The sequence below is a fragment of the Phyllostomus hastatus genome, unplaced genomic scaffold (assembly GCF_019186645.2).
Source record: "Phyllostomus hastatus isolate PE091 unplaced genomic scaffold, TTU_PhHast_1.1 phas_contig_36, whole genome shotgun sequence".
Classification (NCBI taxonomy): Eukaryota; Metazoa; Chordata; class Mammalia; order Chiroptera; family Phyllostomidae; genus Phyllostomus; species Phyllostomus hastatus.
The window spans coordinates 2387858-2414983 of NW_025333862.1; the positions used below are offsets into that span (position 1 = coordinate 2387858).

The following is a 27126-nucleotide window of genomic DNA, read 5'->3' on the forward strand; positions in this document are numbered from 1 at the left end:
AGATTGATCTCACCAATAACCCATTAATCAAGAATGCAAACACTCTCAGGAGGGAGCTGCAGCAAAACATAAACAGAATATCTGTTTATAAATATAAACAGGAATATTTCTTTTGGTCTCTTTGTAAAATGAAAACAGAGGTCTAGGGACTGATCCTCTACCTTCACCCAGTCCAGGAATGATCATTCGGAAAGAGTGAAAAAAAATTATGTCTGTCACAAAAATGATCTAAATGAACTTGAAACTAGGCAAAAGGAATTTCTAAGTATTCTTTCAGAGCATGCTAGGCTTGATTTCTATTGATTAGGTTATTTTACTTAAAAAATTAACTTCTAGCTTTTTGTTCAATAAAAATGTAAATAATTTGTTGTTGAGTGGAATATGTAACCCCAAGTATTACAGTTTGTTGCCCTGTAACACTTTAACCTGTTTTGTATCTAATCTAGAAAGTTTGACCTAATATTTCTTTATTAAATTGCATATATATGTGTGTGTGTATATATACACATGTATATGTTCAATTTCTCAAATGTTCTTGAACTAGCTTTAACAATTCATGGTTTCCACATTAATTCTTAAATTGGTTGAATAAAATTTTTAACATGGTTTATTTTATATTTGTGGGAGTGTTAGGCTTTTATCTTTTTAAAAATTATACAGTAATTAGTGTCCAAAGAAGAGTGGCCAACCACATGCCAGACTTTAATGCATTCACACTAGATGAAGTAAGACTTCAGAGTAATTTCCACCTCTCCTCCTTGAAGAAGCATGATCTTCTATCTTCCCATATCTCTGCAACAACAGAAGAGAACATTTTGAGATTTGCAAGGCAAAGAAGGTTGGAGACAAGGCCAGGCCCTGTAGGCATTGCAACATAGTGAGAAGTCAGGTAGTCAGGCCCAGGCATTAGCAACCTCTACAAACAAGAAGCAGCAGCAGCAGCAATGAAGAACCTTGTTTCAAAGCAACATGAGTCAGGTCTTATTTCTATGTGGCACCACCATCAACAAACTGTGTAGAGACAGGTCTGGTCCAATCTCTACAATCCAAATAGAAAATATTTAGAAAACATTAGCAAACACATACACCAAAATTAGATTTCTATTTTTGCCAAGAGTGAGGGTTTTTTTTCACACTAACCAAGTTTTTGATTTTCTGACACTAACTGGATGCTTTATAAATTAATTCAATTCAATTCTGACACTGAACAAATGAGATTAGCATCAGACTCCACAGTTTCAGGATCAGTACCATATGACTGACCTCGAGCTGATGCCAGTTTCAAGTGCCCAGGTTTCTCCCACTTCTATCCATCTTGGTTCCCACAACCCTGCCTCTCAATCAGGTTCCATAATTTGCTAGAACTCACAGAACTGGGGAAATTTTTATAGTTACTGTTACCATTTATTATCATTAAATTAATTAAACAAGGACATCATTAGACTGAGGTGGCTCTAATGTAAGCAAGCCGAAATCTAAACCTGTAAATGCCTCAGGGTTACAAAATCTAAAGTTAAGGAGAGCTAATCCCAACAGCAGCTAGGCTTTAAAAGATAGCCAATCAAATAATTTCCTTTCTTTGCTTCTGTACCTACTCTATACAGGTTGTTTTTCCTGGCTTCTATCAGCAGAGCATTCCTTACCACTTCTGGTTTGGCACTGCCCAACTTCAAATGAATTTTGCTCAAATATTTTTAATATGCCTCAGTTTATCTTTTCACATTATAAAGCACAGAGATGACCAGTTAGATCAGGAGGTATATATGCAAGATTCAAGAGTTCCAAGTGAAGGGGTATCTGCCCCGTGGATTTGGGGTTTGGTCTCCTTTTGACTTGTGATTGTGTTTGCCAACTTGGAAGCTCCCTGAACCCTCCTTTAGGATTTTATGGAAGTTTCATTCTATAAGCAGTAAGTCTGAAAGTTCCAAGCTTCTAATCGTGCCTTAGTCTTTCTAGCTGTGGCCCATGTCGTGAAGCTATCTAGAGGCACATCAAGAGTCACCTAATTAGCGTAATCTCAGATATGGTTGAAAGGGGCTGGTTATGATTAACAAAAGATACTCCTATCATCTCTGTCACTCTAGGAGCTCTGTGTCAGGATCCAGGGATGAAGATCAATTTTTTTTTCTTATTATACCATACCAGGGAATCCAGACAAATTCATTAGAAAGCCAAACATTGTAGTTGTGACCTGATATACCTAAATAAATTATATTGCCCTTTTAAGCAACAAAGATATTTATATTTGATCCAACCATATATTGTCTACAAGAGGCAAACCTAAAAAGAAGTATTAAACTCAGTATGTTTAGAAATAAAAATATAGAAAAAGGTACATTAAGCAAAGGAGAATTAATCCTAAACTATTAAACAAAATAAAGAATAATTAATAAAAACTAAGATCTTCAACAAAAATATGTTTGTCATAAACCTTTAATTTCTGAATAAGAGGAAGTGACTGAAACACCTTTAGAGACTTAGTTAGTTCTTAACTGATCAAGTAAGCAAACAAAACATGTAGACCCTCTGACAAAAGTCATTGCTGGGATACATTTAGCAAATATGAAAACAATAAAAAAGAACACACTATCTTTTTTAGTGCCTATGGAGTAATTTTTAAAGTTGATTACATATTAGACCACCAAAAAAACCCTAACTAAATTCCAAACCCAGAAATTACACATGACTACATCTATACCACAATATAATAAAATTAGAAATTGGAAAAATATGTAAACAAAATATATCCCAACTACTTGGCTGAAAACACTCTTCAAAATAATACATGGATCAAAAAGGGAACCAAAACTTCAATTTATAGAACTCTTAGGAAATAATGATAATAGCAACAATAATTATCAAATCCAGAGGAGACAGCCAAACAGTGATCTGAAGCAGCTTCAAAGTGTTCAATAAAAATAATAATTAACATTAGTTTGGTACTTACTATGTGACAGGAACTGAGCTAAGCACTTTCACAAGTAGTTTCTCAACTATTACTCAAACTAATCTGAAATACTTTTATTATCAAATAAGAAAGAACATAATTTGAGAAACTAAAAAGAGGAATATTAAATGAAAGCATAAAATCAGAAGAAATAAATTAATAAAACTAAAAGACAGAAATTAATTAGAAACCAAGGAAAGACTAGAATTGATAAATGAGTCACAGAGGGTGTATGTGGCAGAAACTGTTGTCCTGTTCCATCATCACTTTGGTCAGCTCCACACACACAAAAGGGCAAACGGCATTCAACACTCAACTACAACAGAGGGTGCACATAACTGACAGAAACATACCTGGAGCATGGAGCTTGGGATCTGGAAAATTGTGCCACTGAGCCCAACAAGATACCTTCATCATAAAGCCATCACAAAAGTTTGGAAGCCATAGCAGGTCTCCCTAACACAGAGAAACAAAAAGAGGAGACGAAAAAGTCCCAAACAAAAGAACAAGAGTTATTCCCAAAAAAATAATTAAACAAAATGAATAAAATGGAAGCAACCAAAATGGCAGATGCAGAGTTTAAAATAATTGTTATAAGGATGCTTAAGGATCTTAAAGGAAAAAGTAGATGATCTCAGTGAAAACTTAAAGAGATAGTATTTAAAATAAAGTAGAAACCATAAAAAAGAACCAGTCAGAAATGAAGAATATCTGAAATGGAAGAATACAATAAAAGGAATCAACAGCAGGTTAGGTGAAACAGTGGATCAAATCAGCAAATTAGAGGACAAGGTAACAGCAAGCACACAAGCAGAGCATCAGAAAGAAAAAAGCATTAAAAGAAATGAGAAAAGTCTAAAAAGCCTCTGGGACAACATCAAGCATAATAACATCTGCATCATAAGGAAACCAGAAGGAGAAGAGAGTGAGCAAAGGATAGAGAACCTCAGACAACACCAGAGGTTTGAAGAATAATGGCAGAAAACTTCCCTAACCTGGAAAGAGTCACACAAGCTTAGGAAGCACAGAGAATACCAATCAAGATGAACCCAAAGAGGCCCACAAAACAACACATTATAATTACAATGTCAACGTTTAAAGACCTAGAGAGACTCTTAAAGGCAGCAAGAGAAAGGCAGTTAGTTACCTACAAGGGAGCCCCCATAAAGCTGCCAGCCAGTTTCTGAACAAAAACACTTCAGGCCAGAAGAGATTGGCATGAAATATTCAAAGTGATGAAAAGCAAGTACCTGCAATCAAGACTACCCTACCCAGCAAGGCTATCATTAAAAATTAAAGGCAAAATAAAGAGCTTCCCAGATGAAAAAACAAAACAAAACAAAAAACTAGAGGAGTTCATCACCACCAAATCAGTATTGCAAGAAATGTTAAAGAGACTGCGTTAAGAAGAAGAAGCAAAGACAGAGAGGGACATAGATATTAAAAAGGAAGTAATTAAGTAACTATTAATAATAACCTTAAATGTAAATGGATTATATGCTCCAATCAAAAGATATAGGGTAGCTGAATTGGTGAGAGAACATACCCCATATATATGCTGTCTACAAGAGACCCACCTTAGAATGAAAGATTCACACAGGCTGAAAAGTGAAAGGATGGAAAAAATACTCCATGCTGGAAGAAATTTTTTAAAAAGCTAGAGTAGCAAGACTTATATCTGACAAAACAAACTTCAAAACAAAGACCATAATAAGAGACAAAGAAGTCAGAAAATACTAAAGGGATCAATCCAACAAGAGGATATAACCCTGGTAAACATATATGTGCCCAACATAAAAGCACCTGAATATATAAGGAAAATCTTTATGTATTCTTTATATTGGTGGACTTTAAAAAAGAGATCAACAGCAATACAGTCATAGTAGGAGATTTTAACAATGCACTATCATCAATGGATAGATCTTCCAAGACAAAGAATCAACAAGGGAACAACTACCTTAAATGACACATTAGATTATATGGCTTTAACTGATAATTACAGAACATTTCATCCCAAAGCAACAGAATATACATTCTTCTCAAGTGCACATGGAACATTCTCAAAGATAGACCACATGCTAGGACACAAAATAAGTCTTAAGAAATTCAACAAGATTGAAACCATATCAAGCATCTTCTAGGAGCACAATGACATGAAATCAAACTAGAAATCAACTACAATTTAAAAAAAACTTGAAAACATTCAAACACATGGTAGCTAAATAACATGTTATTAAACAATAAATGGATTAACAATGAGATCAAGGAAGAAATTAAAAATTACCTGGAAACAAATGAAAATAAACACAAAACAACCCAAAATCTATGGGATATAGCCAAAGCAATCCTGAGAGGGAAGCTCATAGCATTATAAGCATACCATAAGATACAAGAAAAATCTCAAATAAACAATTTAGCTCTACATCTAAAAGAACTAGAAAAAGAACAACAAACAAAGCCCATAGTAAGTAGAAGGAAGGAAATAATAAAGATATAGTGGAAATAAATTGCACAGAGACAAAAAGAAATAGAAAAGATCAATAAAACCAAGAGCTGGTTCTTGAAAAAATAAACAAGATTGACGACTCTTTAACCAGACTCATCAAAAAAAAAAAAAAGACAGAGACTTCTGGCCAAGATGGAGGCATAGGTAGACACACTGTGCCTCCTTGCACAACCAAAATAAGGACAACAATAATTTAGAAACAGAATAATAACCAGAACTGACAGAAAATTGAACTGTATGGAAGTCGGACAACCAAGGAGTTAAAATAGACACATTCATCCAGACCGGTAGGAAGGGCAGAGTTGGGCAGCTGGTCAGAGAGGGGTCGCAGTGCAAAACGTGGTGGCACCTGGTGTGTAAGGCATCCCAGGCGTACAAGGCCATAGCAGGTGGACCCTGGGTGCACAGGCAGCAGCTGGCAGACACAGGGCACAGGGTGGCAAAGGTCCCAGGTGGTAATTGTGAAGTGAGGCACTGCGCACAAGGTGGCTGGCTGACCAGGTGGTCCCACATTCGCATGGAGATAAGCCAGGTGAAATTGGGGAGTGAGACAGACTGCACAACCCAGGGTCCCAGCGCCAGGAAATAAAGCCTTAAACCACTGATTGAAAACACCTGTGGGGGTTCAGGCGCCGGGAGATACTCCCAGCCTCACAGGAGAGTTCGTTGGAAGGACCCACAGGGTCCTAGAACATACACAAACCCACCCACAGGGGAATTAGGACCATAAAGGCCCAGTTTGCTTGAGGGAAGTGGCGGAAGGGACTGAAATCCGACAGAGAGCAGAGCAAGCACCATTGTTCCCTCTCAGACTCTACCCCCACATACAGTGTCACAACCCAGTGACTGGACTACCTGACCCAGGTTAACACCTAAGGCTCCACCCCTCATATGTAACAAGCTCAACAAGACAAAAAAAATGGCCCAAACAGAAGAACAGATCAAAGATCTACAGCAAACACACTAAGCAACGAAGAGGTAGCCAACCTATCAGATGCACAGGTCAAAGCACAGGTGATCAGGATGCTCACAGAATTGGTTGAATTTGGTCACAAATTAGATGAAAAACTGAAGGCTACACTAAGTAAAATAAAGGAAAATGCACAGGGAACCAATAGTGACAGGAAGAAAAGTGGGACTCAAATCAATGGAGTGGGCCAGAAGGAAGAAAGACATAACCAAACAGAAAAGAATGAAGAAACGGAATTCAAAAAAAATGAGGAGAGGCTTAGGAACCTCCAGGACATCTTTAAATGTTCCAACATCTGAATTATAGGGGTACTAGAAGGGAAAGAGGAAGAGCAACAAGTGGAAAACTTATGTGAACAAATAATAAAGGAGAACTTCCCCAATCTGGAAAAGGAAATGGACTCCAAGGAAGTCCAGGAAGCTCAAAGAGCCCCAAAGAAGTTGGACCCAAGGAGGAACACACCAAGGCACATCATAATTACATTAGCCAAGATGAAAGAGAAGGAGAGAATCTTAAAAGCAGCAAGAGATAAGGAGACAATAACCTACAAAGGAGTTCCCATCAGACTGTCAGCTGATTTCTCAAAAGAGACCTTACAGGCAAGAAGGAGCTGGCAAGAAGTATTCCAAGTCATGAAAGGCAAGGACCTACATCCAAGATTGCTCTGTCCAGCAAAACTTTCATTTAGAATGGAAGGGCAGATAAAGTGCTTCTCAGATAAGGTCAAGTTAAAGGAGTTCATCATCACCAAGCCCTTATTTTATGAAATGTTAAAGGACTTATCTAAGAAAAAGAAGATTAAAAACATGTATAGTAAAAGGACAGCAAACTCACAATTATTAACAACCACACCTAAAGCAAAACCAAAAGAAACTAAGCAAACAACTAGAACAGGAACAGAACCACAGAAATGGAGATCACATGGAGGGTTATCAACAGGGGAGTGGGAGAAGGAGAGAGGGGGGAAAAGGTATAGAGAATAAGTAGCATAGATGCTAGGTAGAAAATAGACAGGGGGAGGGTAAGAATAGTATGGGAAATGTAGAAGGTAAAGAACTTATGACACATGGACATGAATTAAAGAGGGGAATGTGGGTGGGAGAGGGTGTGCAGGGTAGAGGGGAATGAAGGGGGGAAATGGGACAACTGTAATGGCATAATCAATAAAATATATTTAAAGAAAAAAAGACAGAGGACCCAAATAATTGAAATCAATAATGAAAGAGAAGAAACTGACATCACAAAAATGCAAGGATTTTTAAAAAATGCTATGAACCAACAAATTCAACAACCTAGGTGAGACAGACAAATTCCTAGAGACATACAATCTTCTAAAACTCAATCAGGAAGAAACAGAAAACCTGACCGGACTGATAAAAACTAATGAAATTGAAGCAGTAATCAAAAATCTCCCAGCAAACAAAAGTTCTGGACCAGATTACTTCACAGGTGAATTTTGCCAAACATTCAAAGAAGAATTAACACCTATTCTCGATCTATTCCAAAGAATTCAAGAAAAGGGAAGACTTCCTAGCTCTTTTTATGAGCCCAGTATTATCCTAATTCTATAACCAAATAAATATGCTACAAAGAAAGAAAATTATAGGCCAATATCCCTGATGAACATAGATGCTAAAATCCTCAACAAAATATTAGCAAACTAGATCCAGCAATTTATTTAAAAGATCATACACTATGACCAAGTAGGATTTATTCTGGAGATACAAGGTTGGTACAATATTTGCAAATCAATAAATATGATACATCACATAAACAAAATGAAAGATAAAAATCATACAATCATATCAATAGATGCATAACAAATTCAACAAAATCCAGCATCCATTTATGATAAAAAACTTTTAGCAAAGTGAGAATAGAGGAATCATACCTCAACATAATAAAGGCCATATATGAAAAACCTATGGTGGGGGGAAAATGCAGACAACTATACTTGAAAAAGAATAAAAAAAAAGAAAAACCTATAGTCAATATGATACTTAATGGGCAAAAACTAAAAGCTTTGCTCTTAAGATTGGAAACAAGAAAGGGATGTCCACTTTCATCACTCTTATTCACGTAACGGTGCAGCCAAGGGGGCCCCAACATAGGGATTTGTAATGGGGTCCAGAACTCAGGGTGTCCAGGAAATATTAGAAAAAATATATATATAGGATGTTCTCATCCCCAAAAGTCTGAGCTAGGGGATGGGATGCATGGGGCAGGGCCATTGAGAGTTGTTTTGAATAGCAATAGTTTTGCAGATAACCTCTAGAACAGTCATTTAACATATCTATAACTTTTAACTAGTTTCATAGATATATTAAATAGCCATGGCCATGCTTTGAGCCAAGGGGATGGGAGTGACTTCAATGACGTAACTCCATGATGTAACTTGGAGGCAACTCCCTCTGGGTATAGCACCTGTGTAAAAGCTTGCATATGATCGGCTCCACACCATGGAGCCATGCCTGCCCAGACTTACTATGACAGCCCAGTAAAGCTGGAAAAATATAGGAATGCTGGCAGGTATAACTGATTGTGGGAGGAGTCAGAAATGGGGTTGCAGAGGAAGATTGGCACTGGGATTTAAACCCAGGTGTGGCAGGCATGTGGGGCTTTTGGGACCATGAGACTTTGGCAAAAGTTGGGACTGTGCAGCTTTAAGGTGTGCCCTTTTTGTCTCATGGCTTAGGAAGCAGGAGAGACTTTGCCTGGAACAAAAGGGGTAAAAGATTTTTTGCTGGTGGGTCATGAGAAGGTGCCACATGGTTTTGGATTAACTAGAGATCATGGTGGCAACACAGAGGATGGTGCCAGAACTGAGGTGCTACCTGAACCACGGACTTCTACTTTCTTTCCTGAGATATGGTACCCTGCACTGGGCAAAAGGGAGAAGGAAGGACTGTGTGTTTGTGGGTATTCTAAAGGACTTTAGTATTTTTAATGAAGACATTAAGTCATTACTCTAAGTCTGTATAACTTTTTAAATAAATAATCCCTTTCCTTTTCACCAATCTCTGGCATTGAGAGAGACGCCTTTCCCTGGCGGTGGGCAAGGCAAACCTAGTATGGGAGAGGGAACACCTGGAGCTCAAGGGTGGGTCCATTTGATAATAGTATATCATTTGCCCACCTACCCAGGGTCTGTTCTGTAACAAACATAGTACTGGAAGTCCTAGCAACATCAATCAGACAAGAAAAAATAAAATGCATCAAAATTGGAATGGAGGAAGTAAAACTGTCCTTATTAGCAGATGAAATGATACTGTACATAGAAAACTCTAAAGACTCCACCAAAATCTACTAGATCTAATAAATGAATTTGGTAAAGTATCAGGACACAAAATTATTATTAAAAAATCAGTGACATTTTTATATACCAATAATGAACTATCAGAAAGAGAAACTTAAAAAAAAATCCCATTTACTATTGCAACAGCAACAGAAAATAAGGCACCTAGAAATAAATTTAACCAAGGAAGTGAAAGACCAATATTCAGAACTAAAGAACACTGAAGAAAGAAATTGAGAAAGATACAAATAATTGGAAGCATACGCCATGTTCATGGATTGCAAGAATTAACATCATTAAAATGTCCATACTACCCCCAAAGCAATCTATAGATTCAATGCAATTCTTATCAAAATACTAGTGGCATATTTCACAGATCTAGAACAAATATTTCAAAAATTTTTATGTAGCCAGAAAAGACTCTGAGTAGCCTCCTCAGTCTTACAAAAAAAAAGAATAAACTTGGAGGTATCACAATACCGGATAGCAAACTATACTATAAGACCATTGTAATCAAAACAGCCTGGAACTGGCATAAGAACAGGTGTATAGACCAATATAACAGACAGAGAGCCCAGAAATCAACCCATATCTTTATGGTCAATTAATATTTGACAAAGGAGGCAACAGCATATAATGGAGTAAAAATAGTCTCTTCAATAAATGGTGTTAGGAAAATTAGGACAGGTACATGCAAAAAATGAATCTAGACCACCAACTTATACCATATACAAGAATAAACTCAAAATGGATAAAAGACTTAAATATAAGTCATGAAACCATAAAAAAATTCTAGAAGAAAACACAGGCAGTAACATCTCAGAAATCTCTCATAGCAGTATTTTTGCTGCTATATGTCTTAGGGCAAGGGAAACAAAAGAAAAATAAATGAGACATCAAGCTAAAAAGCTTCTGCATAGAAAAAAATCAACAAATTGAAAAGGGAGCCCACTGTATGGGAAACATATTTGCCAATGATACGTGTGATAAGGGGTGAATTTCTAAAATATATAAAGAATTTATACAACTCAACACCAGGAAGACAAGTCATCCAATTTAAAAATGGGCAAAGGACCTGAATGGATATTTTTATAAAGAGGACATACAGATAGCCAATAGACATGAAAAAAATGCTCAGTATCACTAATCATCTGAGAGATGCAAATCAAAACTGCAATGAGATATTACCTCATTACTGCCAGAATGGCTACCATCAATAAATCAACAAACAACAAATGCTGATGAGGATGTAGAGCAAGGGAGCTCTCATGCACTATTGACAGGAGTGCAGACTGGTGCAACCACTGTGGAAAACAGTATGAACATCCCTAAAAAATTAAAAATGGAACTGTCTTTTGACCCAGCAATCCCACTTTTGGGAATATATCTTAAGAATACCAAAACACCATTTTGAAAGAATATAAGTCCCCCTATGTTCATAGCAACATAATTTGCAATGGCCAAGATCTGGAAACAACCCAAATGCCCATCAGTAGATGAGTGGATAAAAAATCTGTGGTACATTTATACAATCAAATACTACATGGCCGTAAAAAAGAACGAACTCTTACCTTTTGTGACAGCATGGATGAACCTGGAGATTATTATTCTAGGTGAAATAAATCAGTCCTAGAAAGACAAATACTAAAAGATCTCACTTATATGTGGAATCTAATGAGCAAAATAAGCTGGTAAACTAAATAGAAACAGAGGCATGGACACATGGAACAGACTGACAGCAGTGAGAGGGAGTGGGTAGAGGGGACTGAATGGAAGGGGTGAGGGGATTAACCAAAGAATATATATACATAACCCATAGACACAGACAACAGTGTGGTGATGGCCAGAGGGAAAGGGGTTCGGGGGCTGGGTGGAGATGGGCAAAAGGAGAGGAAAATGGGGACATCTATAATAGTGTCAAAAATAAAAATAAAGTGAAAAATAATAATTGTCAAAGTAAATAATTTAAGGTCACAGGTCCATAAATCCCTATTTCACTAATGCCTCCACTTAGAGTCTGACACAGTGAAAGTAAAAGTTCCCAACCAAAATATTTGCCTACACTTCCAGGCAAGATGGAGGCATACCTAGTTATGGTTTGCTCCCTCACACAGTTAAAAAGACAACAATAAATTTAAAAGCCAAAAACAACCAAAGGTGCCAGAAAATTGAACTATATGGAAATCCAACAACCAAGGATTTAAAGAAGAAACATTCACCCAGATGGGAACGAGGGGCAGAGATGGGAATCCAGGATGGAGAGGACAAGCAGCAAGGCAGTGGACCAGGCAGTCCCACATTTGCATGTGGATAAGACAGGAGGAACTGGGGAGTGACACAGACTTCATAACCCAGGCTTTCAGCATGGGAAACTAACGTCTCAAAACCTCTAGCTGTAAAAAACTGTGGGCATTGTGGCTGCAGGAGAAACTCCCAACCTCACAGGAGAGTTCATTGAGAGACCCACAGGGTCTAGAATGTATACAAGCCCACCCACCCAGGAATCAGCACCTGAAGGGCCCAATTTTTGTGTGGGTAGTGGGGGAAGTGACTGAAAGTGGAGGAAGAGCCAAGCAAGCAGCACTGTTTCCTCTCTGACACTTCCCCACATACAGCACTACAATGCAGCAACATAGGTTCCCCAGCCCTGAGATACCTAAGTCTCCACCACTTACAATGTAACAGGTATGCCAAGACAAAGAAACATGGCCCAAACAAAAGAACAGATCAAAGCTCCAGAAAAAGAAGTAAGAGACAAAGAGATAGCCAACCTATCAGATAAAGAGCTCAAAACACTGGTAATCAGGATGCTCACAGAAATAATTGAACATGGACACAAAAATAGAGGAAGAAGTGAAGGCTATGCAAAGTGAAATGAAGGAAAACACACAGGGAACCAACAGTGAAGGGAAGAAAACCAAGACACAAATCAACGATCTGGAGCAGAAGAAAGAAGTAAACATCCAACTATGCAACAGAATGAAGAAACAAGAATTCAAAAAAATGAGCAGAGGCTTAGGAACCTCAGGGACAACTTTAAAGGTGCCAACATCTGAACCTTAGGGGTGCCAGAAGGAGAAGAAGAACAAGAAATTGAGAACTTATTTAAAAAATAATGAAGGAGATCTTCCCCAATCTGAAGAAGTCTACTTCAGGAAGTCCAGGAAGCTCAGAGAGTCCCAAAGAAGTTGGACCTAAGGAGGAACACACCAAGGCACATCATAATTACATTACCCAAGATGAAAAAGAAGGACAGAATCTTAAAAGCAGCAAGAGAAAAGGAGACAGTCACCTACAAAGGAGTGCCCATAAGACTATCAGGGGATTTCTCAAAAGAAATTTTGCAGGCAAGAAGCGGCTAGAAAGTATTTGAAATCATGAAAGGCAAAGGCAAGGACCTATATCCAAGATGACTCTATCCAGCAAAGCTATCATTTAGAGTGGAAGGGCAGATAAAGTGATTCCCAGATAAGGTCAAGTTAAAGGAGTTCATCATCACCAAGCCCTTATTATATGAAATGTTGAAGGCACTTATATAAGAAAAAGAAGACGACTAAAACTATGAACAGTAAAATTACAACAAATTCACAACTATCAACAACTGAACATGAAAAACAACAAAGGCAAATTAAGCAAACAAGTAGAACAGTAACAGAATCACAGAAATGGCGAATCCCATGGAGGGTTATCAGCAGGGAGGGAGAGGGAGAGAATGGGGGAAAAGGTACAGGGAACAAGAAGCATAATTGGTAGGTACGAAATAGACAAGGGGAAGGTTAAGAATAGTATAGGAAATGGAGAAGCCAAAGAACTTCTATGTATGACCCATGGACATGAACTAAATCAGGGGAATCCTGGTGGGAGGGGCTTGCAGGGCAAAGGGGGATAAAGGGGCAAAAAAAGGGACTACTGTAATAGCATAATCAATAAAATGTACTTAAAAATATTTGTCTACATTAACCAAATCATTACTTAAGGACATTTGTTGAAAATTTACAAACTTTTTCTGAATTATTTTAGCAAACAGAAGAAATAAAGATAAAATTTAAATTAAAAAAACTGAATTTTTTGGCATATTAAATCATTTGGTGAAGTATCGTTTTTGCATTTCATCAGTTTTATAATTCAAATTTTGATGTATCTATTTTCTCCAAGTGTACACACCTGGAAAAGATTAGCATGAATATGTCTTGTTTCACGTAAATAATTGTTTTGTGTTATGAGATTGTGAAATATAATCAGAGGACCAAATCACTTAACCTCTTAAGTCCCAATTCCCATATCTTTGAGATGACAGCTTGGACTATTCAGTAGTCTTCGAATAATTTTAGCTATAAAATTATAAATTTTATAAAGTCAAATAATCATAGCTAATAATGACAATTAATCTTTGCATTTTCACATATCTTCTCATTTCATTCTCACAACATATGATCCATGTCATTATAATGCAGTTGAAGAAACCAAGGCTAGAAGAGTTTAAGTAATGTACTCAAGATCACACAGCTAACCAAAGAGCCAGAATTCAAATCTTCTGTCCAACTTCAAATCCCATGCACTTAACCATTTCAAGCCCTCTCTGTGAGGCAAAGAAGGGGACTTCACTGACTGAAAAGTTTGGAGTCCCTAATGCCTCACTAACATTATTTCTTATCCTGGGAATTGACTTTAAGAAGCACCCATTAAAAAAAAAATGAATCTGAGCCCTGGCTGGTATAGCTCAGTGGATTGAGCATGGGCCTGTGAACCAAAGAATTGCAGGTTCAACTCTCAGTCAGGGCACACGCCTGGGTTTCAGGCCAGGTCCCCAGTGGGGGATGCATGACAGGCAACCACACATTGATATTTCTCTCCCTCTCTTTCTTCTTCACTTCCTCTCTCTCTAAAAATAAATTAAAAATCTTAAAGATTACAAAAAATAAATGTGAGCTATTCTTTAAAAAATTCATGTATAATTCAGATGTGAGAATATATGCACAATAAAAATGGCATATGGTGACATCTACTGGTAAATTGTGGTATTGTATTTAAGTTCCTTTTATAGGAAATTTTAAAAGTTGGTTGAGGCTAAATTCTACTAATATTCCAGTGTAAATAAGAATAGGAGAAATTCCTGTTATACAGACCAAGCAGAGAGAAGACCTTGGAATGTCCCACACAGTTCAAGGCCTGAATTCTGATTTTGCCTTTGCCATCATTAACTGTACAGACTTGGTTACATCACTTGGTGTCCTAGCCCCAGAAGCTTCATCTTGAATCAACATATAATCATGCCATCTCAGAAGCTTTATCATTGTGCCCTGAAAGTACTAAGGGCACCATCAGGGCCTTATCATAGAAGCAGGGCCAAGAGAATGAGGCTCCTCTTCCCCTCTAATCGATGCACCTCTCTTTTTATGTCTTCATATACTAATGTTTTGAATAATATTGGTTTCAAATAGAATTCCACATTTTGTTTTAAAAGATTCTAAATTTTTTTATTTTACTATAAAAACTTGATCAATCCATGTCAGCAATTACTGTGCTTACTACATTTGAAGTTCCTGCAGTAACACTTTTTTTTAATTCTATCCCCACTCCTCCTCTTTGGCAACCATCAACTTGTTGTCTATAATTATGGGTCTATATCTATTTTGTTTTGTTTAGATTTCACATATAAGTGGTATCATACAGTATTTATTTTTGTTTTACTTAGCATATAGGTCCATCTATATTGTCAAAAATGGCAAGATTTTGTTCTTTTTTATAGCTGAGTAATATTCCATTGTATATAATACATATACAAGGTATATATGTTACCTTGTAGTAGAAACAAGGGTAGAAATAAGGTGCTAGGCCAGATAAAACAAGGTGGAGGGAACTTCCACCCAAGATGGAGGCCTAGGTGGACACACTGCCTCCTCGCGCAACCAAGATAGGGATGATAACAATTTAGAAGCAGAATAACAACCAGAACTGACAGAAAATTGATCTGAATGGAAGTTGGACAACGAAAAAGTTAAAATAGACGCGTTCATCCACATCGGTAGGAGGGGTGGAGTTGGGCAGCCAGGCGTGGATCGCGGCATGGAGAGCAGAGAGCATTGGGACCGGCGCATAAGGCATCCGAGGCTCGCAAGACCACAGGGGGTGGACCCTGAGTGCACAGGCGGCAGCTAGCAGACCCCGACTGAGGGGTGGCAAATGGCAGACCCAGTGAGGCAGCGATTGTGAAGCAAGGCACTGCACGCAACCCAGGATCACAGCACTGGGAAATAGAGCCTCAGGACACTGATTGAGGACACCTGTGGGAGTTGAGGCACATGGAGAGACACCCAGCCTCACAGGAGAGGTCCTTGGAGGGTCCCACGGAGTGCATAAGCCCACCCACATGGGAATTGGTACCAGAGGGGACCAGTTTGCTTGGGAGAAGCAGCAGAAGGGACTGAGGTCTCACAGAGAATGGAGCAAGCACCATCGTTCCCTCTCGACCCCGCCCCCACATACAGCATCAAAACCCAGCAACTGGGGTGCCCAGCTCTGGTAAACACCTAAGGCTCTGCCCCTCACCATAACAGGCACAACCAGACCAAAACACAGAGAGAGAGAGAGAGAGAGAGAGAGAGAGAGAGAGAGAGAGAGAGAGAGAGAGAGAGAGAGAGAGAGAGAGAGAGAAGAGAGAAGAGAGAGAGAGAGAGAGAGAGAGGTGGCTCAAACAGAAGACCAAATAAAAGCCCAGAGCCCATCCTTTTAAGCGACCGAGAGACAGCCAACCTATCAGATGCACAGTTCAAAACACTGGTGATCAGGAAGCTCACAGAATTGGTTGATTTTGGTAGCAAATTAGAGGAAAAAATGAAGGCTACAATAAGTGAAATGAAGAAAAACACACAGGGAACCAATAGTGATGGAAAGAAAGCTGGGTCTCACATCAATGGAGTGGACCAGAAGGAAGAAAGACACAACCACACAGAAAAGAATGAACAAATAAGACTTCAAAAAAATGAGGAGAGGCTTAGGAACCTCCAGGACATCTTTAAATGTTCCAACACCTGAATTATAGGAGTACCAGAAGAAGAGGAAGAGCAACAAGTGGAAAAGTTATGTGAACAAATAATAAAGGAGAACGTCCCCATTCTGGCAAAGGAAATGGACTCCAAGGAAGTCCAGGAAGCTCAGAGAGTCCTAAAGAAGTTGGACACAAGGAGAAACACACCAAGGCACATCATAATTACATTAGCCAAGATGAAAGAGGAGAGAATCTTAAAAGCAGCAAGAGATAAGGAGACAATAACCTACAAAGGAGTTCCCATCAGACTGTCAGCTGATTTCTCAAAAGAGACCTTACAGGCAAGAAGGAGCTGGCAAGAAGTATTCCAAGTCATGAAAGGCAAGGACCTACATCCAAGATTACTCTATCCAGCAAAACTTTCATTTAGAATGGAAGGGCAGATAAAGTGCTTCTCAGATAAGGTCAAGTTAAAGGAGTTCATCATCACCAAGCCCTTATTTTATGAAGTGTTAAAGGGACTTACAACTAAGAAAAGAAGATAAAGAAAAAACATGTATAGTAAAAGGACAGCAAACTCACAATTATTAACAATCACACCTAAAGCAAAACCAAAAGAAACTAAGCAAACAACTAGAACAGGAACAGAACCACAGAAATGGAGATCACATGGAGGGTTAGCAACAGGGGAGTGGGAGGAGAGAGGGGGGAAAGGTACAGAGAATAAGTAGCATAGATTCCAGGTAGAAAATAGGAGGAGGGTAAGAATAGTATGAGAAATGTAGAAGCTAAAGAACTTATAAGTATGACACGTGGACATGAACTAAAGGGGGGGAAGTGGGTGGGAGAGGGTGTACAGGGTGGAGGGGAGTGAAGGGGGGAAATGGGACAACTGTAATAGCATAATCAATAAAATATATTAAAAAAATTCTCATGTCTGAAAATATGTGAAAGCACTTTGTAGCACTGCTCAAGTTTGTTTATACATATTTCATCTTCCTTACAAACTAACCTATTCTCAAAACTCAGGAAAAAAAATAGGTTGAGCCCAAAGTTATTATAGGCTGGTAAAATGCTAATGTAAATTGTATTTTTCAATGAGCATTCATGTTGTTTCACTAGATGCTGTGATTACATTGTTTGCTCCTTGCTCACTCCACTCAGTTATATTCACTTTTCTGCTGTACTTTAAATGTGCCAAGCTCATTCTTCTCTCTGTGCCTTTGCACTATTTACTCAGCAAGGTATACACTTTTCCCAGGTAGCTGCATGGTTATTACTTTCACTTCTTTCAGGTCTCTGCTCAAATTGCACCTCAAGATGCTTTCTATAAGTACTTTATCTGAAACAGCACCTGCTCGTCTCCTCACTGCCATCACTTTCTACTTCCTTAGTTTGCCTGACTTTTTCTTTATGACAATCATAACAATCACACATTTGCTTATCCTTTGCCTCCCATGAAAACGTAAGCTCCCTGAAGAGTGATTCATAGCTGTATACACAATACCTAGAACAATGCCTAGCACATAGATGATATAGCCTTTTGCTAGGAACTTGCCTAAATGGCATTTGGTAAATAAATGTTTGTCACTGAAATCACCTGTCATCACATGGAATTAAGGACTTGCGAAACACAGTAGTATTAGAAGACCTAGTCTTGCTATTAACAAGGTATTTGCCCTAGGAAAGTCACTTATTTCTGAGCATCAATTTTCTAACCTATAAATTAGGAAGAATATTATCCTCTACTTCCCCATTTTACAAATCACAGAGTTGTTGTGGAATAGGGTCTCATATAGCATTTTACTAGTAAGGTATGTTTCTTAGTGTTAATTCAAGAGCACAGACATTGTCTTACTCATCTATTACCAAATCTGACATGGGTCCTGGATCTATAAACAATTGCCAAAAGAATGGACAGCAGAGGTTGAAATTTTCCTTTGTGAAATGAATTGAGCTTCAAATATTCATACTCTTAAATAGTCACTATAAGTGTCATTCCATTTTATATAGCATACATATTGGGTTAGCCAAAAAATTCATTTGATTTTTTCCCTAAGATGGCTCTACTAGTAGTGTTTAGTTGTCATTTACCTCATTCAAAACAATTTTGTTAGACTGTATTGTGACAGCTGTCATATCAGCATGCATTTTTTTAAAAAATCAAAATTGGTGAATTTTTGTGTAGCCATTTTAATATTGAAGATGGAAGAAAATATGCAACATTTTTGGCATACTATGCCTTATTATTTCAAGAAAGGTGAAACTGCAACTGAAATGCAAAAAAGATTTGTGCAAGCATGGAGATGGTGCTGTGATTGATGGAACATGTCAAAAGTGGTTTGCGAAGTTTTGTGCTGAAAATTTCTTGCTGGATGATATTCCATGGTTGGGTAGACCAGTTGAAGTTCATAGTGATCAAACTGAGACATTGAGAACAATGTGGGAGATAGCCAACATACTCAAAATATCCAAATCAATAAAGTTATTAGTGAAAATGAAAAATGTGCCTTTTGTTTTATGGAAAAAAAAATCATAGGACTTTTCGGCCAACCCAAAATTGGCAAAGTGAACAGCTAGAAATATTCCTATTTAGTAAGGCATTTGTTCAGGATAATAAATATGAATGCTTGTTTTGACTAAATGAATGGTTCTCCTGGGTCAGCGCTGAACAAATGCTTCTGCTACTCTGATAATTTTGATCCAGGCAGAAGACACATGCTTTTATAAACGGAGCATCAATCCTTGAACAACCATTCAATACAAGGGAGAAAAGAAACACTGTATAATTTAGGGACATGAGCCAAGCCTCCCCTTATTAGTAAGCTAATGTATGACAGGAATACACAAATACAAAGCTGTTAAGCCAGAACCATACATTTTCTGTACATACATTGTTATGTATAACTACTATCTTTTCAACAAACTAGATCAAGATTAGAAGGAATAGTCCTGGCTGGTGTAGCTCAGTGGACTGAGTGCAGGCTGAGAACCAGAGGGTTACTGGTTTGATTCCCAGTCATGGCGCATGACTATGTTGCAGGCCAGGTCCCCAGTGGGGGCCATGTGAGAGGCAACCGCACATTGATGTTTCTCTCCCTCTTTCTCCTTTCCTTCCTCTCTAAAAATAAATAAAATCTTTTTAAAAAATATTAGAAGGAATAGTTTGTAGTAACAGGAAATTAAGTTATTTAGTATAAACCTAGGTTGTTGCCATTACGTTGGGGGGAAAGACTTAAATCTAGACTAAAAAAGGTGCTTCTTCTTTAAAGACTTGTAAACAGATGGTAAAACTAGGAAGATGATGGGGAATAGCTTGTTCTGTATCAGCATAAGCACTTTGGATATATTACCTCATTTAATCCTTACAAAAAATCTCCATTACACAGACAGAAAAACTAATTTATCTAGAGAAAAGAATCTTGCCCAAAGTCACACACTGGGATTTGAGTCTAAGCTATCTGAATCTGAACTCTCTTATGCCATGCCATTAGTCTAAGTCATGATATTTTATTTGTATGAATACACACTGCAGAGCAGGAGAAATTTAACAAAGATCACTTACCTTTTGGAAATTATGGCTAAGTATTTCCATAGTTTCATTTACAAACACCCAGGCTAACATACGGTTCAGCATATCAACTTATTAAACCAGGCTATGGAGAAAAAGGGCATTATGAAGTCAGCAGAAACAAAGAAATTACATAATTTTGTGAGAGGGTTTGGATACAAGAAGAGATTATTAAAGGGTCTGGAATTATTAAAAAGTTTAGGAACGACAGAAACTTTTGCTCAACTGCAAGAGAACATTCTCTTAAGCAAATACTTAAAAGATTATGAAGGACAAATTGATTGGCAAGACATTTATTAGGGTGTGTTGAGTTCTATTTATTTTGCAGCAATCTTGTCTGGGCACTTTAGAAAAATCCAAAACATAATACAGTGGAGTATAACATTTAGTCAGTGAAAATTCATATCAAATTCCAGCCCTGTCACTTATTAGTAGTCACTTAATCTTTGAGCCTCTTTGTTCTTCTGTAAAATGGGGAGTTAAGAGTGTGAAGACCAACTCTAAGGTGTTGCTGTAAAAGTTATAAGAAACCACATATGGCTGAATAGGTACCCCAAATCAGTTAATTATGAAATGCCAGAACTCACCATCAAGATGTAAAATCAGTTAATCAGTTGTTGGGCAGGTGGTGGGGATGAGGACAGATACCAGGAAACCAAACCAAATAATCTTTTATCTGGAGAACTTCTTAGAGAGGATTGCTACCCTATGTTTTCTTAGGAAGGAGACAGAAAGACTTGCACAAAAGAATTATTTGTTCACCTTTAAGGGAAGGTAAATCCCTTTCACTGTTTTAAAGACCAAGGAAAGATCCAAACTTCTTAATTATGTATTATCTACCTTGTTTCCTCTCAGGGAATCTTTGAGGTCCAAGAATATCTGTTAAGGTTAAACACAAAACTGGAGAAATTTGAAAATGGACAGGGTGTTAAGTTATATTAAATAATATTATAGATTTGTTAAGAAAATATTTCTACTCCTAGATGGGAGAATTTCACCTGGGACAGTGCCTAAATGCATACTAATGTATTTAGTGGTGAAATTCAATGAGGTCTGCAACTTCACAATTCAGAAAAATATATAAATAAATAAAATATGTACATAAAGGAAATACGACAAAAAATTAATTGTTGAACTTAGGTGGTAGGTATATAAGTAATGTTTAAAATTGTTCATAATTGCCCTGGCTGGTGTGGTTCAATGGATAGAGTGCTGACCTGTGGAGGTTGATAGTTCCATTCCCAGTCAGGGCACATGCCTAGGTTGCAGGCAATGTCTCCAGTAGGGCATAATGGAAAGGCAACCACATACTGATGTTTCTCTCCTTCTCTTTCTCCCTCCCTTTCCTTATCTAAAAATAAATAAAACCCCCAAAAAATTGTTCATAAAAAAGTATAGAAGGCAGGAGGTAGTTGCATTTAGGTACTGTCCCAGGTGCAATTTTCCATCTTTTCCTTTTTTCACTCATCATACAGATGGTTGAAATGTGGGTGGCAATGCAGAAAAAGCTGATGGGGAAATAACAATATATCCCATACTAAGCTAAAGTCAATTAAGTAAAAGACAAGTCCTACAAGACTTTTAAAACAATGTTATGTCACTTATAGTCATTCAGCCAGATGGTTAGGAGTCATTATTAACTAAAATCTATGATTTTAATAAAGAAATTTATTTGTGTGGGGTTAGGGAGTAGTACTGCCTTTCCAATGGACCTAATCCAAGGAATTTATCTAGGTATATTGAGGGATCACATCTGGAAGACATTAAGGCAACTATGGAATAAGTTACATAGTTACCTCTGCTTTGAACACAGACTATCTTGAGAATCAATCTCATATGATAATAATTAATGCTTATCTGTAAATGAATACACTTATCCTCAGGGGTGGTATAAAAACAAAAAGAATTATGTAGGAAAAAAACCAAAGTGCTATACAATTTTAGGTGTAATTGAAGACCAATAAAGAAACAAAAAAATTGCAAGTAAAAGACAAAAAAAAAGATTTTACAGAACCAGAAAACAAAAATTAAAAAACCCAAGAAACCAAATAAAATAATCTCGAGTTAATTTACTACATTTTTTGCACCATATAAGCTTTGCAGCATATAAACTTTGCACCTTTTAAGAAACACCTATAGTGCTTCGGTAGAGAATTTCTGGCAGGGAAGGAAGTGGAATTGAAGTTCCCTCCAAACACCCTAACAGAACTCCACTGGCTTCTTGACTTCCACTCACTCTTGACTTCTAAGAATGTCAAGAGAATGATCTAAAACATGAAACATGTTTCAAGTCTTATTTAGAATATTAAAAATTAAAAGCAATCCTAAAGATCTAACAGAAGTATGACGCACTTACAAGGTAAACTTCCTTGTAATTTCAATATAAGTATGAAGAGTAAAAGCCACAACAAAAAATGCTGAAGTTAAAAAAAAATTAATGAATATACTTATGACTATTTTAAAAAATATTCAAGAAGTCAAGAATACCAAAATGACAATTACATAGGGATGTAAGAACTCTATTTACCCACCCATATTCCTACCAAAAATTTTTTTAATTTCTATTAAAAAAAAATGAAAGAGAATGGCATGGCTGAAAGGCCACTAGTGAACAGTTATAAACTAAGAGCCTGAGAGATAATACTTAATGCAGGATAGAAGATTAGATATTACAAGGTCAGTGTCCTCAATTGTCTCTGCTATTTTCACAAAAACAGCAACCCATGTAAAGCCATTTATTCTTCCCTTTTTTCTAATGGCAGGTCCCAAGAACATGTCCATCAAAATGCTGCCAGTAATAGCATTCTTAATTATGACCATGTAGACACAGCTTGTTCTCAAAGGCTTTTTTAGGCCTGACCTGACATGAAATATACTACTTCTTTGGAGGATGTTTATTCATTTGTTTTACCATGGAAGAGCATGTTGTTAAATTATTCATCTTTTAAAATCACAATCATAAAATTAAACCCATATATTACTATTGCAGGTTAGTGTTAGGAAATCCCCAACCTAATGGGCTATGTTAAAAAAAATTTTTTTAGAGTGCTTGGTTTAAACTCAGAAAGCATTTTTTCTCAGAAATATTATAGTAATAAGGGAAATGGATCTACAGAGTCTCGTTTTCATAATCTCTCCCTGTATTTCCTGGTCTAAAAGACTAATGGATACTTAGGATGCTTCATATGCTTTCCAGGAGCCTCTCATGCAGGTCTCCATTTCTATCATGGGTATTTTCATAAGCGGGGTACTTTTAAGCTGGGAAATGCCATACTTACAATTTGAGTTTTTATCACCTAAAATATATTAATATTCATTTTTACAACAGATAACACTTGATTAACTTAAATTGTAGATGAAAGATATTTTTAAAAATCAGAATTAAAGAGGTATAACAGAACACTAAAATGTTCTGTTTGCAGACCTCAAACATCAAAAGCAAGATGCTATTTTAAAATATGTAATAACTCAAGTTTAAAAATGGATAAATTTAAATTTAATCCCTTTTGTATAAGACCAAAAATGGTAATCTAATACCACTGGGACTACGTGCTGAAAAACTAAGTATAAAACAAATACATAAAACATGATTACAATTTAATTGCTTTGAATTCTTTATCTTCTAAGCCTCCACTATTAATACAGAACTAATTTTCCTAACCTAAACACATACAGTAGCATTACTTAACACTTTATATATAAAAGCTGTGCTTTAGGAACATTTTGAGAGTTTCCACAGCTATCAGGAAAACTTGAGAAAGGGGGGTTTAAAGATAAGACTGCTTCAGACAGTAACATAGTATAACCAGAAGAAATACTCAGACCTTATGTCTCTAACTATATTTCTGTATTTTTCTACAAAAACATTTTAATATCCAATAGTTTCATCAACCCTTCCAAACATACCTCCATTTTCCTAAAGGGTGGACCTTAATACTGAGTCTCCTTTATACATAAGGCAGACATTCGTTTTAATTTGTGGAATCAGGGTATTATCCTCCAAACTGAACATTCACTAGAGTGCTTAGGATGTTCAAAATTTTCCAAAGCTCTCTCCTGGTCCATTCAGAACAATCATAATGTAGTAGAAATGGCAGAACTGGAGCAAATATTAGTCATATTTGAGTCTTTCTGTCAGGGGTTTCTCCTTGTAATGGGAAATAATTTGAATTAGGATGGAACAGTTGATAAGAAGGAAGAACAAACCAGCTAACCATATAAACAAAAAGGTGTTCTTTCCTTGAAACTCAAGAAGATATGCAGGAGCCAGCCATAAGGCCTGCCCTAAAAACCACAGCATTAGGAGAACTACAGCTCTTTTCCAAGGCATTCTCACTAGTGGCATCACAAGGGGCAGTAGACAGAGGTACCAAAGAAAGTACTGGGAGGTGTAGACTTTGTTAAAAGTCACAAAAATGGACGTATGAAGAAAACAACAAAAGACAAGATCTCTGTGATATACGAAAGACACTGCTGAAAGCAAGATGAACTGTGGTAGGAATGCAGCAATTCCCAGGGAAAAACTCCACTTGCTCTCTGCGGTCAAATACAGCATGTAGAAGTACGGAGAAAAGTTGTGGCGTATATCTCTCCTAGTCAGGTGATAAAGGTAGGTGTGCTCCAAAAATTCCCAACCATATTTATAATAAAAACCGAAACTCAGGGCAAAAAATGTGAGTCCAGCAACTACTACATAGAGCACCACATCCCGATCACACAACCTCTTCAGGAATTCGTGAAAACGAGCCTGGAAGGAATACCGGGATTGGCAGAGGCTTCTGTCGTCGCGTTCGGGAAGCAAGTGGAGGGCTATGGGAAGGATATATGTCACCGGATACATCTTCATATGCACTGCAAAACCATAGAATACAGCGGCACACGCGACAAGTCTTTTTTCTATTAGGTACAGGGCCATAAGCACCAGGGAGGCGACGATCGAGTCCGCATTGCCTCGGCTGGATACCACCATAGGCAAGGGATTAAGAAGCCAAAAGACACAGTAACCGCAGGCGTGGCGGCGGCCCAACCCCTTCAGCAGCAGCAGGCGGTATAAGAGGAAAGCCGTGAGGAGGTCACAGCTGATGAAGAGAAACTTTCCAAAGAGGTCGCCGAAGTAGATGTTGGGAATGAGGAGCCAAGCAAGCAGTGGCGTGTATCGGTAGGTCGCCCTCAGATAAGGCGAGCGTCCCTCCGTGACGAAACGCGCGGCGTCCGTGAAAACGTGGTAGTCGATGTCTGTGTACCTTACGCGCAAGGTCCGGTCCTGAAAGACCCCGTAGAAAACCAGGGCGACTCGGGCAAGGGAGGCCACACCAAACACCCCAGCGGGGAGTACCCGATGGCTCAGGAACCATTCTTCCCAGTGCTCGGTCGGACCCATGATTTGACTGGATGATACCGCTCAGTCCCAGCCCCGAACTGCCTTCGAATCCCTAACCTTCGATCCGGTTCCTCGCCTCCGATCGCCCGCCCACCTCCCACCAGCTAGGCGGCCAACCGAAACAACTGCTGCCTAGCACTTCCGGCATGAAGCCCGCCCCCCATGCTGTTTCCGGTGCGAGCCCCAGCGGTGTTCTCAGTCACCGCAGCAGAGAGTTAGCTTTCTCCTAATTGGCTGTCTGGCTGTCGGTCTTCCTCCGGCGGGGGCGGAATTTCTGGTCCTTGTAGAAGGCCACTTCCGCTTGCTGGGCTGTCTTATTATCGAGTGGAGCTGGGGTTTCTTGTGTGAAATTAGGCCGTTTCCTCGTCCTAATTTGAGTCTGCGGAGCCAGACCCCGAAACAGAGCGATCTGCGATCTATATTCCTCAGGCCTGGGCAGAGAACCGAGGCGAAAAAAATGGAGCGAAGGGAAACTAAACCTGTTTTAGTTTCTCGCGGCTTACTCCGCCACCTCGCGGTTTATCCCAGCGGTTTGTGGGCCCCGGGTCGAGCTAGGATGAGTTGAAGAGAGCCCAGAGCGTATACGTCCACCACAGTATTTGGACATGTTTATACGTATTATGAAATCATCAGTTTACTAAATTCGAATTTAGGCAATCCTATATGGAAGAATGGGAAGGACAGGGAAGCTTCGTAGTGCTCCTAAACTCTGCATGGCTCTGCAGGCCCTTTATGCAGCCACTGTATTTGCTATTTCTTCTGTCAAGGTTATCTTCCCCTCCCCAGTCACTACTTAACCGTTCAGGCCTCAACTCAAGTGTTAACTCCTAAAGGCATATGATGGCTTTCAGCTCATTTTTCACCAGGCAGTATGATTTAGATGCCAGACCTCTCCACTAACTGAGGGTAGAGAGGCTCTAAGCTCTAGAAAATCATTTGCACACAAAGACCCTGGCCTGCACCAGTACCTGCTGTCCTAATGCTCCAAAACTCCCTTTTGGAATGACATCTTTTTATTATAGTATTTGTCACATGGCTTTGTGATAACCGTTTTTTTGTGTGTGTTTCTCCTTCCTAGTTTCCCATCAGGACACTTTGAGTTCTTTGACTACAGAGATTATTTTGTCCTTTTCTGTACACCCATATCTGACACATTACCAGACCTATAGTAGAGATTCAATAACATTTGAATTGATTTTAGATGTTCCTATTAACCAAAATGTCTCCCGAGTGGCATCCTTGGGGTGCTCCCAACTCCGGGTCTTTTTTTCTTTCAAAAGAAAAAAAGCCTTTACCTATCTCAAGTTCTGCCCCCTTCACTACCCTACTTCAACCTTACTTCCATGAATTTCTCACCAAGGAGTTCAGCCCATTACCTGTTTCCCTTCTGCCGGCACTTACTGCACTTACAGCCTGCATTGTGGAATTTCCTAATTTACTTTAGATTGTATCTATAACCCTATCAATGA

General features: G+C 38.2%; 1 protein-coding gene across 2 annotated transcripts; it reads right to left on the bottom strand.

The window, feature by feature from the left end:
- Positions 1–596: 596 nt before the first annotated feature.
- On the bottom strand, positions 597–25763 carry PIGM (phosphatidylinositol glycan anchor biosynthesis class M). 2 transcript variants are annotated; one of them, XR_006785999.1, is made up of 2 exons: positions 24184–25763; positions 597–792 (listed from the first exon to the last, which is right to left on the bottom strand). XR_006785999.1 is itself a non-coding variant. In XM_045841388.1 (1 exon), exon 1 carries the CDS (start codon positions 25655–25657, stop codon positions 24389–24391), a length of 1269 nt encoding a protein of 422 aa, XP_045697344.1. In that variant the 5' UTR covers positions 25658–25763; the 3' UTR covers positions 20555–24388. The 2 variants fall into 2 exon arrangements, 1 of the variants encoding a protein (XP_045697344.1); XM_045841388.1 differs by lacking the exon at positions 597–792 and having other exon boundaries at positions 20555–25763.
- Between the last annotated feature and the right edge of the window lie 1363 nt (positions 25764–27126).

Coding starts and splice junctions, on each gene's coding strand:
- PIGM (XM_045841388.1), bottom strand. CDS start 25,657: ATGGGTCCGACCGAGCACTGGGAAGAATGGTTCCTGAGCCATCGGGTA.